This window comes from Ambystoma mexicanum, chromosome 2p (genome assembly GCF_040938575.1).
Source record: "Ambystoma mexicanum isolate Mex_15411 chromosome 2p, UKY_AmexF1_1, whole genome shotgun sequence".
In the NCBI taxonomy this organism is placed as follows: domain Eukaryota; kingdom Metazoa; phylum Chordata; class Amphibia; order Caudata; family Ambystomatidae; genus Ambystoma; species Ambystoma mexicanum.
Genome location: NC_090923.1, coordinates 1,337,311,523 through 1,337,328,508, shown reverse-complemented (window position 1 = coordinate 1,337,328,508; position 16,986 = coordinate 1,337,311,523). Strand labels below are relative to the sequence as shown.

The 16,986-nt window shown below is 59.8% G+C and overlaps 1 protein-coding gene across 3 annotated transcripts in view; it reads left to right on the top strand.

Moving 5' to 3' along the window:
• Positions 1–16,986, top strand: part of SLC5A10 (solute carrier family 5 member 10) — a 1,126,075-nt gene that overhangs the window by 895,993 nt on the left and 213,096 nt on the right. For all 3 annotated transcript variants that reach the window (XM_069645685.1, XM_069645684.1, XM_069645682.1), the window contains one exon: positions 16,105–16,255. In XM_069645685.1, coding sequence (XP_069501786.1) covers positions 16,105–16,255 — 151 coding nt within the window. The remainder of the gene's footprint in view (positions 1–16,104; positions 16,256–16,986) is intronic.

Genomic DNA, 16,986 nt, shown 5'->3' with positions numbered 1-16,986 from the left:
CCCACCCATGTCTCCCACCACCCCCACCCCCCAGCAGTGCAGGGGCAGCCTCCACCAGGCCCCCACCCATGTCTCCCACCACCCCCACCCCCCAGCAGTGCAGGGGCAGCCTCCACCAGGCCCCCACTCATGTCCCCTATCACCCCCACCCCCCCGCCACCAGGGGCACCCTCCACCAGGCCCCCACCCATGTCTCCCACCACCCCCACCCCCCAGCCACCAGGGGCACCCTCCACCAGGCCCCCACCCATGTCTCCCACCACCCCCACCCCCCAGCAGTGCAGGGGCAGCCTCCACCAGGCCCCCACCCATGTCTCCCACCACCCCCACCCCCCAGCAGTGCAGGGGCAGCCTCCACCAGGCCCCCACTCATGTCCCCTATCACCCCCACCCCCCCGCCACCAGGGGCACCCTCCACCAGGCCCCCACCCATGTCTCCCACCACCCCCACCCCCCAGCCACCAGGGGCACCCTCCACCAGGCCCCCACCCATGTCTCCCACCACCCCCACCCCCCAGCCACCAGGGGCACCCTCCACCATGCCCCCACCCATGTCTCCCACCACCCCCACCCCCCAGCAGTGCAGGGGCAGCCTCCACCAGGCCCCCACTCATGTCCCCTATCACCCCCACCCCACCGCCACCAGGGGCACCCTCCACCAGGCCCCCATCCATTTCTCCCACCACCCCCACCCCCAGCAGTGCAGGGGCAGCCTCCACCAGGCCCCCACCCATGTCTCCCACCACCCCCACCCCCCAGCAGTGCAGGGGCAGCCTCCACCAGGGCCCCACTCATGTCCCCTATCACCCCCACCCCCCGCCACCAGGGGCACCCTCCACCAGGCCCCCACCCATGTCTCCCACCACCCCCACCCCCCAGCCACCAGGGGCACCCTCCACCAGGCCCCCACCCATGTCTCCCACCACCCCCACCCCCCAGCAGTGCAGGGGCAGCCTCCACCAGGCCCCCACCCATGTCTCCCACCACCCCCACCCCCCAGCAGTGCAGGGGCAGCCTCCACCAGGCCCCCACTCATGTCCCCTATCACCCCCACCCCCCCGCCACCAGGGGCACCCTCCACCAGGCCCCCACCCATGTCTCCCACCACCCCCACCCCCCAGCCACCAGGGGCACCCTCCACCAGGCCCCCACCCATGTCTCCCACCACCCCCACCCCCCAGCCACCAGGGGCACCCTCCACCAGGCCCCCACCCATGTCTCCCACCACCCCCACCCCCCAGCAGTGCAGGGGCAGCCTCCACCAGGCCCCCACTCATGTCCCCTATCACCCCCACCCCCCCCGCCACCAGGGGCACCCTCCACCAGGCCCCCATCCATGTCTCCCACCACCCCCACCCCCCAGCAGTGCAGGGGCAGCCTCCACCAGGCCCCCACCCATGTCTCCCACCACCCCCACCTCCCAGCAGTGCAGGGGCAGCCTCCACCAGGCCCCCACTCATGTCCCCTATCACCCCCACCCCCCCGCCACCAGGGGCACCCTCCACCAGGCCCCCACCCATGTCTCCCACCACCCCCACCCCCCAGCCACCAGGGGCACCCTCCACCAGGCCCCCACCCATTTCTCCCACCACCCCCACCCCCCAGCAGTGCAGGGGCAGCCTCCACCAGGCCCCCACCCATGTCTTCCACCACCCCCACCCCCCAGCAGTGCAGGGGCAGCCTCCACCAGGCCCCCACTCATGTCCCCTATCACCCCCACCCCCCCGCCACCAGGGGCAGCCTCCACCAGGCCCCCACCCATGTCTCCCACCACCCCCACCCCCCCAGTCACCAGGGGCACCCTCCACCAGGCCCCCACTCATGTCTCCCACCACCCCCACCCCCCAGCTACCAGGGGCACCCTCCACCAGGCCCCCACCCATGTCTCCCACCACCCCCACCCCCCAGCAGTGCAGGGGCAGCCTCCACCAGGCCCCCACTCATGTCCCCTATCACCCCCACCCCCCCGCCACCAGGGGCACCCTCCACCAGGCCCCCATCCATGTCTCCCACCACCCCACCCCCCAGCAGTGCAGGGGCAGCCTCCACCAGGCCCCCACCCATGTCTCCCACCACCCCCACCCCCCAGCCACCAGGGGCACCCTCCACCAGGCCCCCACTCATGTCTCCCACCACCCCCACCCCCCAGCAGTGCAGGGGCAGCCTCCACCAGGCCCCCACTCATGTCTACCACCACCCCCACCCCCAGCAGTGCAGGGGCACCCTCCACCAGGCCCCCACTCATGTCTCCCACCACCCCCACCCCCCAGCCACCAGGGGCAGCCTCCATCAGGCCCCCACTCATGTCTCCCACCACCCCCACCCCCCAGCAGTGCAGGGGCAGCCTCCACCAGGCCCCCACTCATGTCCCCTATCACCCCCACCCCCCCGCCACCAGGGGCAGCCTCCACCAGGCCCCCACTCATGTCCCCTATCACCCCCACCCCCCCGCCACCAGGGGCACCCTCCACCAGGCCCCCACCCATGTCTCCCACCACCCCCACCCCCCAGCAGTGCAGGGGCAGCCTCCACCAGGCCCCCACTCATGTCCCCTATCACCCCCCCCCCCGCCAGGGGCAGCCTCCACCAGGCCCTCACCCATGTCTCCCACCACCCCCACCCCCCCAGTCACCAGGGGCACCCTCCACCAGGCCCCCACTCATGTCTCCCAGCGTGCTACGTGTATTTCAGGGGTTCGCGTGATGTTTTTCACGCGATCGGGCCTGGGGGAGCGGGCTACGTGTATTTCAGGGGTTCGCGTGAAGTTTTTCACGCGATCGGGCCTAGGGGAGCGTGCTACGTGTATTTCAGGGGTTCGCGTGAAGTTTTTCACGCGATCGGGCCTGGGGGAGCGTGCTACGTGTATTTCAGGGGTTCGCGTGAAGTTATTCACGCGATCGGGCCTGGGGGAGCGGGGTACCACTCACCGTCTGCCTTGCGTGTAGAAGAACGCGTAGCCAACACCCGCTGTGAAGTAATAGCGTGTGAACCCCAACGGATGGAAAACACACGCACCGCACGAAAAGCACGTACAGAACATAAAGGCACGCGGGATCACCGAGCCCTGCCAGGGCAACGCCCGTGCGCAAAACGTCACAGACGCGCTTACGCTGTAAGGGCCTCTGGTCCAATGAAATCGCGTACGCGTGCTGACGCGCTTACGCGCTAAGGGCCTTTCCTCGATTTTCACGCTGACGTGCAGGATTTTCACGTGCCAAATCACTCCGTATCAAGCTGGCCACGCGAAAACACACGGAAGACCACGCTCCTGCCCAGAAGGCCGAATTACTGCCCCCCAGTGCCCCGAGCAGCCTCCCACGTGCCATCTGCTGCTGCCTGCCTGCCTGCCTGCCTGCTGCCACCGTGCCCTGCCATTTGGTGCCTGCACATCAGCCATCTGCAGGTGTCCAGTTGCTGTGTCCACCCCTGCTGGAACAGAAGACTCCCGACTCGGATAACATCGCTCCACAGCCCAGCCCCAGGACCGAGTTGGCCACCCACTCCTGCCCCTGGGGTTGCCATGTCGGGCACATCAACATCTGGCACCAGTGGCAACCCCCAGCCAGAGGGGCAGAGGGGCACCAGCTTCACTGCCACCGAAGTTGGTGTCCTGGTGGAGCAAGTCCTGGGGCAGTATGATGCCCTCTTCGGATCGTCCCGCGCCAACAAGGAAGGACGGGACAGGATCTGGGCCGACTGTGTGGTTGCCATCAACGCGGAGGGGGTGGCAACCCGCACCATCCAGAAGGTCAAGAAGCGCTGGGAAGACTTGAGGTCCAGGACCCTCATGAAGGCCCGGCGCCTCGTGGAGGGGGGCGGGGCCGCATGAGTTCCATCCAGTTGAGGGTCCTGGAACGCGCACACCCAGCGCTCCACGCCCAGGTCCTTGAGAGGGAGACCCGTCTGGAGTTGAGCGGTAAGTGGCCAAGCATTGCTGTGTGAGACAGGGCATGTTGCAGTGTGCTGGTTGTCTGATACTTGCCTGCATGTGTGACATAGGCCATGTACGCATGTATGTGTGCAGGGACATCATGGGAATGCATGTGCGACCTGTAATGTGTCAACCGCACGGTTGTTGCATGTGTTTGAATGCGACATGGGGAGCCCTGTGCAGATTGCACACATGAGAGCATGGCAGTCTCTGTTCCTGGACATGGGTGGGGGCGAGGGATGGGTGCTGATGCCAGATACATATGTGGTATCCATGTGTGTGTGCCTGACCTGCGTGTCTGTGACTTGTGAGTGCCAGGGATGCATGACACATGTCTGTGACAATGTACAGATTCACTGATGCAGCCTAGTCATCCTTGTATGCACTGTGATTGGGGTGTACGGGGCCAGATGGATGTGACTGAGGTGAAGTGTGTGCATGTGATAGGCATGACCCATGATGCATGTGAGTCCCATTACATTGTATGATTCGAGAGTCCATTGGACATGCATTGAAATGTCCATGGCACGCACCATGACTGTCACTGTGTGTGTTTTGCCTGGACTGACACATGTGTTGTGGTGTGACATGATGGAAGTGTACTTTGACAGTGGCACTCATCTGCTATTGCTTCCTGTCTAGGGGACCATTGTACAGTACCCTGATGCTTGTGTTCTATGTCTCCCTCTATGCAGTGGCTAGTGAAGGAGAGGGCGGAGACGGCGCTGTGGAGCAAGGCGGCGGGGATGCTCCCACGGCTGCAGCGGAAGGGGTGGGTGAGCCCCCACACGGGCCTGCTACGGCGGTAGACGGCGAGGAGCCATCCAGGTTGGTGGTTTCCACAGAGGAGGAGGAGGCCGCCACTGAGGCGCACATGGGGCCTGGTGGGGGCATCCCTGCTGGTGCAAGTGGTGCAGTCCAGGGGCAGGGGCAGGAGGCAGCACAGGTCACCGTGGAGGGGCCTGTGCATGTCGCTGTCCCTGAACCTGTGGGTGCACCACCTTGCACCAGCAGGGATGCCCCGTCCCAGGCCCGTCCGCAGGTAGAGGGGATGTCCATGTCATCTGACTCCCCTCCACCTGCGGACGAGGGGACCCCTGGCCGTGTGGAGAAGGTCCTGATTGGGGTCGCGATGCGCACGGCTGTGATTCGTGATGCCGTGCGTGCTTCCCAGGAGGAGCATGCACGTCATCACGAAGAGCACCGTGCCGACGTGGCCCAATTGGGATCGGCCATGTTCGGGGGTTTCCTGCATGTGTCGGCCAATCTGGCGGCCCTCTCCTCCTCTGTGGAGACCATACGCCAGTCGTTCTCCTTGCCGTCTTCCGGCCCAGATGCCACCAGGGCCCCCTGTGGACCTGCCCTGACCAATGCAGCCAGCTCGGTGGGGATCCCATCCCTGCCACAGTCGGGAGTCAGAGGTCCAGCAGGTGTGGACAACACAGCAACTGGACCCCAGCAGATGGAGGATGTGACGGCATCATCGGGCAGGCCACGTGCACGACGGGGTCGGTGGTTTCCATCATCCTGGATGCCGTCGTGCTGGCAGAGGCAGTGGCGTCGGAGGCAGCAGCAGGCTCGACGTGGGAGGCATCATGGCTCGGGGCCATGAAGATCAGAGGGGCAGGCATCGGCAGGAGGGCAGGAGAACCCTGGGATGGTAGTGTCTTCCGTGTGGGAGCAGTTGGTCCAGCGGATAGGTGCGGAGCGGCAGCGGGCGGAAGAGGAGCGGCTCACCATGGTCAGGGCGGAGTTCTCCATGCGTCGGGCGTTGAGGCGGGCTGAGTGCCTCGAGGAAGCTCGCAGGGAGTTTGAGGTGAACATGGGGTTATCCCTGCGAGACCTCGGGGCCAGGACAGAGTCCCGCCTCCAGGACATCGACATGGAGTTCGATGATGCCCTGGCCGCCAACATCACAGAGTGAGCCGCAGGATTTGCCCGCTGCCATTGTATATAGTTATATAGTTAGTGGTAGGTTTCCTTTAAATTATTTTTTTTTATTTGGTTGCGATTGGACAATGCGCCACTTTTTTGTATATAGTTCAGTTTTTAGTTAGTTGACATAGTTAGGTTTCATTTGGTTGGGCTCATGGACCCGGGATTGTCTTGTAAATAGTTCTTCTATGGATTTTTTGATTTCTTGGATTTTTTTCATGGACATTCATCTTCTTTTTGTTGTTTTGCTTTGTGGTTTTTCTAATTTCATTTCCATTCAAGTTGATTTTCAATACATTTTTATTTTCATCCTTCAATGTGTCGTATCATCTCATTGCTTTCATGCATGTCATGTTGGGTGTTTTAACATTCACTTGCAGCCATTGTGTGTGACAGACATGTGTTCATTTGCATTATTTACATTGGGTGTGTAACATGTAATTGCCTTTGATATGTGGGTGGATGTGATAGTTGGTTGGGCCTTTTGGCAGGGGAGGATGGCCATTACGGACATGATTGGGGATTGTTGGGACCCAGGTGCAGGGGGGCATGGATGGGACATGGGCGAGGGCCTGCTGGCAGGTGCCCCACAGTGCTGGGGGGTGGGGGTGGTGGGGGACATGAGTTGGACATGGGTGGGGGCCTGCTGGCAGGTGCCCCACAGTGCTGGGGGGTGGGGGTGGTGGGGGACATGAGTTGGACATGGGTGGGGGCCTGCTGGCAGGTGCCCCACAGTGCTGGGGGGTGGGGGTGGTGGGGGACATGAGTTGGACATGGGTGGGGGCCTGCTGGCAGGTGCCCCACAGTGGTGGGGGTGGTGGGGGACATGAGTTGGACATGGGTGGGGGCCTGCTGGCAGGTGCCCCACAGTGCTGGGGGGTTGGGGTGGTGGGGGACATGAGTTGGACATGGGTGGGGGCCTGCTGGCAGGTGCCCCACAGTGGTGGGGGTGGTGGGGGACATGAGTTGGACATGGGTGGGGGCCTGCTGGCAGTTGCCCCACAGTGCTGGGGGGTGGGGGTGGTGGGGGACATGAGTTGGACATGGGTGGGGGCCTGCTGGCAGGTGCCCCACAGTGCTGGGGGGTGGGGGTGGTGGGAGACATGAGTGGGGGCCTGGTGGAGGGTGCCCCTGCACTGCTGGGGGGTGGGGGTGGTGGGAGACATGGATGGGGGCCTGGTGGAGGGTGCCCCTGGTGGTGGGGGGGTGGGGGTGATAGGGGACATGAGTGGGGGCCTGGTGGAGGCTGCCCCTGCACTGCTGGGGGGTGGGGGTGGTGGGAGACATGGGTGGGGGCCTGGTGGAGGGTGCCCCTGGTGGCTGGGGGGTGGGGGTGGTGGGAGACATGGGTGGGGGCCTGGTGGAGGCTGCCCCTGGTGGCGGGGGGGTGGGGGTGATAGGGGACATGAGTGGGGGCCTGGTGGAGGCTGCCCCTGCACTGCTGGGGGGTGGGGGTGGTGGGAGACATGGGTGGGGGCCTGGTGGAGGGTGCCCCTGGTGGCGGGGGGGTGGGGGTGATAGGGGACATGAGTGGGGGCCTGGTGGAGGCTGCCCCTGGTGGCGGGGGGTTGGGGGTGATAGGGGACATGAGTGGGGGCCTGGTGGAGGCTGCCCCTGGTGGCTGGGGGGTGGGGGTGGTGGGAGACATGAATGGGGGCCTGGTGGAGGGTGCCCCTGGTGGCGGGGGGGTGGGGGTGATAGGGGACATGAGTGGGGGCCTGGTGGAGGCTGCCCCTGCACTGCTGGGCGGTGGGGGTGGTGGGAGACATGGGTGGGGGCCTGGTGGAGGGTGCCCCTGGTGGCGGGGGGGTGGGGGTGATAGGGGACATGAGTGGGGGCCTGGTGGAGGCTGCCCCTGGTGGCGGGGGGGTGGGGGTGATAGGGGACATGAGTGGGGGCCTGGTGGAGGCTGCCCCTGGTGGCTGGGGGGTGGGGGTGGTGGGAGACATGAGTGGGGGCCTGGTGGAGGGTGCCCCTGCACTGCTGGGGGGTGGGGGTGGAGGGAGACATGGATGCGGGCCTGGTGGAGGGTGCCCCTGGTGGCGGGGGGGGTGGGGGTGATAGGGGACATGAGTGGGGGCCTGGTGGAGGCTGCCCCTGCACTGCTGGGGGGTGGGGGTGGTGGGAGACATGGGTGGGGGCCTGGTGGAGGGTGCCCCTGGTGGCTGGGGGGTGGGGGTGGTGGGAGACATGGGTGGGGGCCTGGTGGAGGCTGCCCCTGGTGGCGGGGGTGTGGGGGTGATAGGGGACATGAGTGGGGGCCTGGTGGAGGCTGCCCCTGCACTGCTGGGGGGTGGGGGTGGTGGGAGACATGGGTGGGGGCCTGGTGGAGGGTGCCCCTGGTGGCGGGGGGGTGGGGGTGATAGGGGACATGAGTGGGGGCCTGGTGGAGGCTGCCCCTGGTGGCGGGGGGGTGGGGGTGATAGGGGACATGAGTGGGGGCCTGGTGGAGGCTGCCCCTGGTGGCTGGGGGGTGGGGGTGGTGGGAGACATGAATGGGGGCCTGGTGGAGGGTGCCCCTGGTGGCGGGGGGGTGGGGGTGATAGGGGACATGAGTGGGGGCCTGGTGGAGGCTGCCCCTGCACTGCTGGGCGGTGGGGGTGGTGGGAGACATGGGTGGGGGCCTGGTGGAGGGTGCCCCTGGTGGCGGGGGGGTGGGGGTGATAGGGGACATGAGTGGGGGCCTGGTGGAGGCTGCCCCTGGTGGCGGGGGGGTGGGGTGATAGGGGACATGAGTGGGGGCCTGGTGGAGGCTGCCCCTGGTGGCTGGGGGGTGGGGGTGGTGGGAGACATGAGTGGGGGCCTGGTGGAGGGTGCCCCTGCACTGCTGGGTGGTGGGGGTGGTGGTAGACATGAGTGGGGGCCTGGTGGAGGCTGCCCCTGCACTGCTGGGGGGTGGGGGTGGTGGGAGACATGAGTGGGGGCCTGGTGGAGGGTGCCCCTGGTGGCTGGGGGTGGGGGTGGTGGGAGACATGGGTGGGGGCCTGGTGGAGGCTGCCCCTGCACTGCTGGCGGGTGGGGGTGGTGGGAGACATGGATGGGGGCCTGGTGGAGGGTGCCCCTGGTGGCGGGGGGGTGGGGGTGATAGGGGACATGAGTGGGGGCCTGGTGGAGGCTGCCCCTGCACTGCTGGGGGGTGGGGGTGGTGGGAGACATGGGTGGGGGCCTGGTGGAGGGTGCCCCTGGTGGCTGGGGGGTGGGGGTGGTGGGAGACATGGGTGGGGGCCTGGTGGAGGCTGCCCCTGCACTGCTGGGGGGTGGGGGTGGTGGTAGACATGAGTGGGGGCCTGGTGGAGGCTGCCCCTGCACTGCTGGGGGGTGGGGGTGGTGAGAGACATGAGTGGGGGCCTGGTGGAGGGTGCCCCTGGTGGCTGGGGGGTGGGGGTGGTGGGAGACATGGGTGGGGGCCTGGTGGAGGGTGCCCCTGGTGGCTGGGGGGTGGGGGTGGTGGGAGACATGGGTGGGGGCCTGGTGGAGGCTGCCCCTGCACTGCTGGGAGGTGGGGGTGGTGGGAGACATGGGTGGGGGCCTGGTGGAGGGTGCCCCTGGTGGCGGGGGCGTGGGGGTGATAGGGGACATGAGTGGGGGCCTGGTGGAGGCTGCCCCTGGTGGCGGGGGGGTGGGGGTGATAGGGGACATGAGTGGGGGCCTGGTGGAGGCTGCCCCTGGTGGCTGGGGGGTGGGAGTGGTGGGAGACATGAGTGGGGGCCTGGTGGAGGGTGCCCCTGGTGGCGGGGGGGTGGGGGTGATAGGGGACATGAGTGGGGGCCTGGTGGAGGCTGCCCCTGCACTGCTGGGGGGTGGGGGTGGTGGGAGACATGGGTGGGGGCCTGGTGGAGGGTGCCCCTGGTGGCGGGGGGGTGGGGGTGAAAGGGGACATGAGTGGGGGCCTGGTGGAGGCTGCCCCTGGTGGCGGGGGGGGTGGGGGTGATAGGGGACATGAGTGGGGGCCTGGTGGAGGCTGCCCCTGGTGGCTGGGGGGTGGGGGTGGTGGGAGACATGAGTGGGGGCCTGGTGGAGGGTGCCCCTGCACTGCTGGGGGGTGGGGGTGGTGGTAGACATGAGTGGGGGCCTGGTGGAGGCTGCCCCTGCACTGCTGGGGGGTGGGGGTGGTGGGAGACATGGGTGGGGGCCTGGTGGAGGGTGCCCCTGGTGGCTGGGGGGGTGGGGGTGGTGGGAGACATGGGTGGGGGCCTGGTGGAGGCTGCCCCTGCACTGCTGGGGGGTGGGGGTGGTGGTAGACATGAGTGGGGGCCTGGTGGAGGCTGCCCCTGCACTGCTGGGGGGTGGGGGTGGTGGGAGACATGAGTGGGGGCCTGGTGGAGGGTGCCCCTGGTGGCTGGGGGGTGGGGGTGGTGGGAGACATGGGTGGGGGCCTGGTGGAGGGTGCCCCTGGTGGCTGGGGGGTGGGGGTGGTGGGAGACATGGGTGGGGGCCTGGTGGAGGCTGCCCCTGCACTGCTGGGAGGTGGGGGTGATAGGGGACATGAGTGGGGGCCTGGTGGAGGCTGCCCCTGGTGGCTGGGGGGTGGGGGTGGTGGGAGACATGAGTGGGGGCCTGGTGGAGGGTGCCCCTGCACTGCTGGGGGGTGGGGGTGGTGGGAGACATGAGTGGGGGCCTGGTGGAGGGTGCCCCTGGTGGCTGGGGGGTGGGGGTGGTGGGAGACATGGGTGGGGGCCTGGTGGAGGCTGCCCCTGCACTGCTGGGGGGTGGGGGTGGTGGGAGACATGGATGGGGGCCTGTTGGAGGGTGCCCCTGGTGGCGGGGGGGGTGGGGGTGATAGGGGACATGAGTGGGGGCCTGGTGGAGGCTGCCCCTGCACTGCTGGGGGTTGGGGGTGGTGGGAGACATGGGTGGGGGCCTGGTGGAGGGTGCCCCTGGTGGCTGGGGGGTGGGGGTGTTGGGAGACATGAGTGGGGGCCTGGTGGAGGGTGCCCCTGCACTGCTGGGGGGTGGGGGTGGTGGTAGACATGAGTGGGGGCCTGGTGGAGGGTGCCCCTGGTGGCTGGGGGGTGGGGGTGGTGGGAGACATGGGGGGGGCCTGGTGGAGGCTGCCCCTGCACTGCTGGGGGTGGGGGTGGTGGTAGACATGAGTGGGGGCCTGGTGGAGGCTGCCCCTGCACTGCTGGGGGGTGGGGGTGGTGGGAAACATGAGTGGGGGCCTGGTGGAGGGTGCCCCTGGTGGCTGGGGGTGGTGGGAGACATGGGTGGGGGCCTGGTGGAGGGTGCCCCTGGTGGCTGGGGGGTGGGGGTGGTGGGAGACATGGGTGGGGGCCTGGTGGAGGGTGCCCCTGGTGGCTGGGGGGTGGGGGTGGTGGGAGACATGGGTGGGGGCCTGGTGGAGGCTGCCCCTGGTGGCGGGGGGGTGGGGGTGATAGGGGACATGAGTGGGGGCCTGGTGGAGGGTGCCCCTGCACTGCTGGGGGGTGGGGGTGGTGGGAGACATGAGTGGGGGCCTGGTGGAGGGTGCCCCTGGTGGCTGGGGGGTGGGGGTGGTGGGAGACATGGGTGGGGGCCTGGTGGAGGCTGCCCCTGCACTGCTGGGGGGTGGGGGTGCAGGGGGACATGAGCAGGTGTGCAGGGTAGTCCCCTGTTTTGTGGGCTGCCTGCAGGGGCCGTCGAGGGTGTACAGGGAACACCTGTGAGGACCCACCCAGCCTAATCGCGTGTGTAACTTCCCACGCACCCCTGTAATACACGTACCTGGCCAAATCGCATGTGAGAATTCCCCCGCACCCCTGTAATACACGTACCCAGCCGAATCGCGTGTAAAACTTCCCGTGTACCCCTGTAATACACGTACCCAGCCAAATCGCGTGTGATAATTCCCGCGTACCCCTGTGATACACGTGCCCTGGCTAATCGCGTGTAAAACTTCACGCGAACCCCTGTAATACACGTAGCCCGCTCCCCCAGGCCCGATCGCGTGAGAAACTTCACGCAAACCCCTGAAATACACGTAGCCCGCTCCCTCAGGCCCGATCGCGTGAGATACTTCACGCGAACCCCTGAAATACACGTAGCCCGCTCCCCCAGGCCCGATCGCGTGAAAAACTTCACGCGAACTCCTGTAATACACGTAGCCCGCTCCCCCAGGCCCGATCGCGTGAAAAACTTCAAGCCGACCCCTCTAATACACGTAGCCCGCTCCCCCAGGCCCGATCGCGTGAAAAACTTCACGCGAACCCCTGAAATACACGTAGCCCGCTCCCCCAGGCCCGATCGCGTGAAAAACTTCACGCGAACCCCTGTAATACACGTACCCTGCTGAAATCGCGTGTGAGACTTCCCGCGCACCCCGGTATACACGCACACGTATTTTTTGTCAGCGGGTGTCCGTGTTTGTGGGTACCCCTTTGCACGTCATTTGTCCTGGAGGGCCACAGTATAGGACATTCATCATGGCAGTATATAGGTGCTATTTGTTGGCGCACCTTTTGGCGCACATTTCTTACAGCCGCAGAGACGCTACCGCCTGCTTTCTTGTGGCGGTCGTGTTTGTGCCTGTGCGCTGGTTTGAGCGTGCGCTTTTTTGCCCTATTCTATTCCATGAATACGTGTTGTAGGCGAGCGTGTGGGCGTTCCGCGCACTTGTGCCCTGTACTTTCCCCCGTGACGCCCACGTTTTGGCAAATTGTTCCCCATTCCGAGTGTTACGCCCGTGTTCCGCCTACTTTTGTTGCGTGCGCCGCGCTATGTGCGAATTTCGCTGTGGCCTGTGCGATTTTCGCTGTGACCTGGCGCACGCTGTTAGATGGCCTGTGCGCCAACGTGCGCCGCGCACTTTTTTATCGCATATCCGCTGGTTTTCTCGCGCACGGACTTCCATGAATCGACGTGCGCTGCTTTTCGTGCGATTTTCGCACTTGCACTGCGATTTTCGCTATTCCACTGCGATTCGCACGTTTTTGCCCACTTGCGCCGCGCTAATTATTCCATGAATCGGCCTGTTAATGTTTTGCAATGTTTAATGTTTTATCACAAAATATTGTGTCCGAAAATGGATTCCCTATTCACCGATATCCAAGCTGCTACGGATAAAAAGAGTGATCGATTTATCACTAAGTTCTCTAACTTTTGTATCACTCTGCTTAATGGAATTGATTTGTGCTTGGATGATTTGGCCCTTAATCACATGCAAATTAAACATCATCTATTTATTCAAAATTGGTCCACCACTCTAGAAAGGATGCATTTCTACAAATCATTGAACCATCTGAGTGGTGACCACAAACAAGTAAGCGTTCTTGCTTCTTATTTAGCAATTTACCCGGACAGGGTTATTAGATGTTGCTTTTTATGCTTCCGATTAAATCTGCTTTGTACACAGGAAGTTATGGTTAAATATGGTAATCTCCGACCTGAGTGTGCCAAGTGTCACTTTTGTAATGAAGTGCGACAAACTGAAACTTTAAAGCATGTCTTTACCTCTTGTGTAGCTGTTCAAGGTTGGAGAATTATCTATTTTAGAAGATATTCTAACATTTTTCATATGGGACATGTAGAATCAGTATGTCAATGCTGTCTAGCCGGATGATCTAATTCTACTGTCATAGCTCTGACTGGATTTGTAAATTGGAAATATCTCTCACTGTGTCTGTATCATAATGATTGATGTTTTTTAACTGTTTATTAACTGTTCTAATGATTATTTTATCTTAATCCGATTTTTATGATCTTTTATCTCTAATAAATGTTGGTTCATGTTTTAATCCTTGTATTAATGGAAAGAATTTATTAGTATTAATCAATACATTTTCTTGTCTTTAGTTGGATTGTATTTTTTTAATTTGTATTAGTTTGATGTATCTTAACTTGTTTGAATTAATTGTTAAATGCTATTGCTTAGCTATATAACAATAAATGGCTGTAGCTGGTGCAACAGAGGTGTGCGCCTGTGAAGTGGTGACAAGCATAGATTTGAAGTAACCTGTGTATCAAGTGTGCCGGGGCCTAAGAGGAACATTCCATATTGCATATTTTGTGCAGTCCCATGAAGGATAAGGAGTTACTACTGGAAGGAACTGTATCTGGATGCCAGGCTGAAAAGACCAGCTGGGTGGTGGATAAAAGACATTTGAATCAGGGTAGAATATTTGTGCTGGGTGTAATACAAAGGCTTGCTGTGCCAGGTGGGCAACACACTCCAGTTTGGGATAGGGGAGCATGTCAGCAAGATGGGATACAAAAGAGCACTTTGGGATAGATAGGCTCGCCGGGTGGGGTAGAATGGTTTGCAAGCTAGGGAAGAAAGGTCAACTGTTGGGGCACTGTGGTTGGCTTGAAAGGAGACAAAGGACCGCAGGGTAGAGGAGAAATTGCAAAGGCCATTATGTCCCATATTATAGCATTAATGGGATTCTAACTCGATGTCTAGGCTGCCACTATCAGGGGGACATTAGAGAGCCCATGGAGGCCCTGCAAACATCAAATCTAGCCAAAACCAAATCAGTGTCTTTAAGTGACGGACATTCCCATCCCCTGCCCACCTTAATTGTTGATCAATGGTCAGTCGAAAGTTAAACCCATTTATGTAGTTGAATCTTCATAATTGAAAAATCATATAGTCAGCACGAATTTGGCATATATGTCATAATATGTTTAATTTCACATAATTGATATTTATAGATCAATCAAAAAATGCTCAATGTGTTTTGGGGTATTCCTTCATTAGGAGCAAAATTAACTTTTTAACTTTTTAACTCTTCCGTGTGCTTCAACCATCTGGAGAATAGTCAGAAAGTAACCATCAGTATTTCTTAAAAAATAGTATTTACAACGCACAATATAATAAATCCTCAAGGATTATCTATTCCCATTTACCTGGCTGACTCTTGATAAATGTTAATTTGTCATATGATCTTTTAGAACATGGGTTAGATTAATAATTACAGATGCATGCCATCGGTGGTAGAGACTGTCAATGGGATCTGACCCTGTAAAGAAACTCGTAACATAAAAGGACTGATAGACCAGGACAATTGAACAAAGGTTTTTGGAAATAAATCCAAACAATGTACGAACCACACCCACTACAAGTTATAAATTACGGACTCATTACAAAGACTTTGCAAGAACTATCTCCAGTTCGGGCCTTGAGAATGACCGAGTTGGTCGAAACACGTGTCGGCTGTCTTTGCCCTTTGAAAAATTACAGATTAAACATTTTCTGATTTTGGAGATCAAGAAACTTTTTCTTGGATTTTTGAATTTAGAATTGTGCTAAAAGGATTCATCAAATGAATACAGACTTTTTGAGTGCGAATATTATCTCTTAACTCCAATCTTGTTAATTGTCATATGATCTGCCTCAAGTTCTGAGGTTGTTCTCCCATAGTCAAATATTCGATATTCACCTCCATCTGTATAGTAATAAAGTATGACATATGCTCACTCATTGAATCTGCTGCCTAAATGCCTCTGATGTCTTTTGTAGAGCCTAGTTCTTACCTCACTTGAGATAATGGTGTAGATCCATATAGAATCTCCAACATTCTATGGATATTATTCTTAGATCAGGAATCAGGGTGTATGCCAAGTATCAGCCATCTATAAAAATGTATAAAAAAATATATATTTCAAAAAAAGAAGAAGTAGTTAAACTTCTCCCAAGGAGGGACGGCACTCTCCAAGTTACGGTCGTTGAGAATTCCTTGAAATTAGTCCATCATACAACCACTAGTAGGTTCAAAATTCCAGTTTTATTTCGGCATCATTATGGCAGATACGCCTCGGTACAAAATATATATATTGAGAAATATGTGTATTAAAATATATGAACTAGATCAATAATAGATCCATCCAATATCAAGTTTGACAATTTCTAAATGTAACATGTGCCAACTCACGCGTGTTTCAGGATAACCACCACCGAGGTAAATATCTCCCCTTTAGATTCACCGTAATTTGCACAGGCATCCGTAAAACATGGAGTGGATTTGGCCCGGAGGACTTCACTTGCAGAGCCCGTCCTATATGCGTTATCTAAATGTATGCACATTCATTCTCATGAATATTAATGAGGGATATCATGAAAACCCATCAGGATTACGGCCTTCAAAAGCATGGAGTTGGACAACCCTGATTATGGTCTAAGTAGCTCCAGCTTGAAATGCAGGATACAGGCAGTAGAGTCTGAGTGGAAGCATGCATGTAACTAGACATCTTGGGTGGCCCTGGCAAAATCTTAATATGCGCAGTGCATTTGTGTCTGACCGCTTTGCATTTAATGCCTGCAGGACTGCGTGGGTTAATGATTGCTGTGATGATGGCCGCCCTCATGTCTTCCCTGACGTCAATATTCAACAGCAGCAGCACCCTCTTCACCCTGGATATCTGGAGGAAGATCCGCAGGAACGCCAATGAGCAGGAGCTGCTGCTCGTAGGGAGGTAGGAGACATGTTCATGCGCACATCCACAGATTAAGAGTGCCATTATTTGCCAGATTCCAGCAGGCCTTCTTTTACCGTATTTTAAATAGCACTCAATGTGACAATGTGCTGTGTCAAGCTACCCTTTCTTTGAGTTCATGGTCCTAAATCAGTGCTAGATTATAACTCCTGGGCCTCTAGGCACCAAATCTATTCGGACCCATGACCATGTACTTATATGAATCATGTGATATTTGTTTTAAAAAATAGGTTGTAGTTTTTTATTTTTCTTTACGCTATTTAAACACTTCTCGAAACTTGGATTTATGTCCCAGAAACAGTAGGACACGACTAGGAAGCATAGACCCAACAGGAAACAAGAATCCCAGGGAGCAAACCATGACCCCTAACTTAATCTTCCCAACCAGATATGCGGGGAGGGACGCCCTGACCACCCGTGTCCACATGCCGCTAATCTACAGAGGAAAGCTAGGTAGGTAACAGGCTCACATGGGATGGGCAGGGAGACAGTGGCGGCCGCTTTAATAGGGCGGGGGGGCGCCGCCCCCCCACCCATACCCTCCACAACACCAAGGAAGTGTGCAGGCTCTGCAGAGAAGAGAACAGTGTTCACACAAGTTCACTGATCTTCGCCTTCTGCTCTGCATAATTTTTGCACAGCGTGGCAGCAAATGAAATGATTAAATAATGAATCTGCCAGCCGGTCTAATGTTGGTGTGCTGTCTTCAT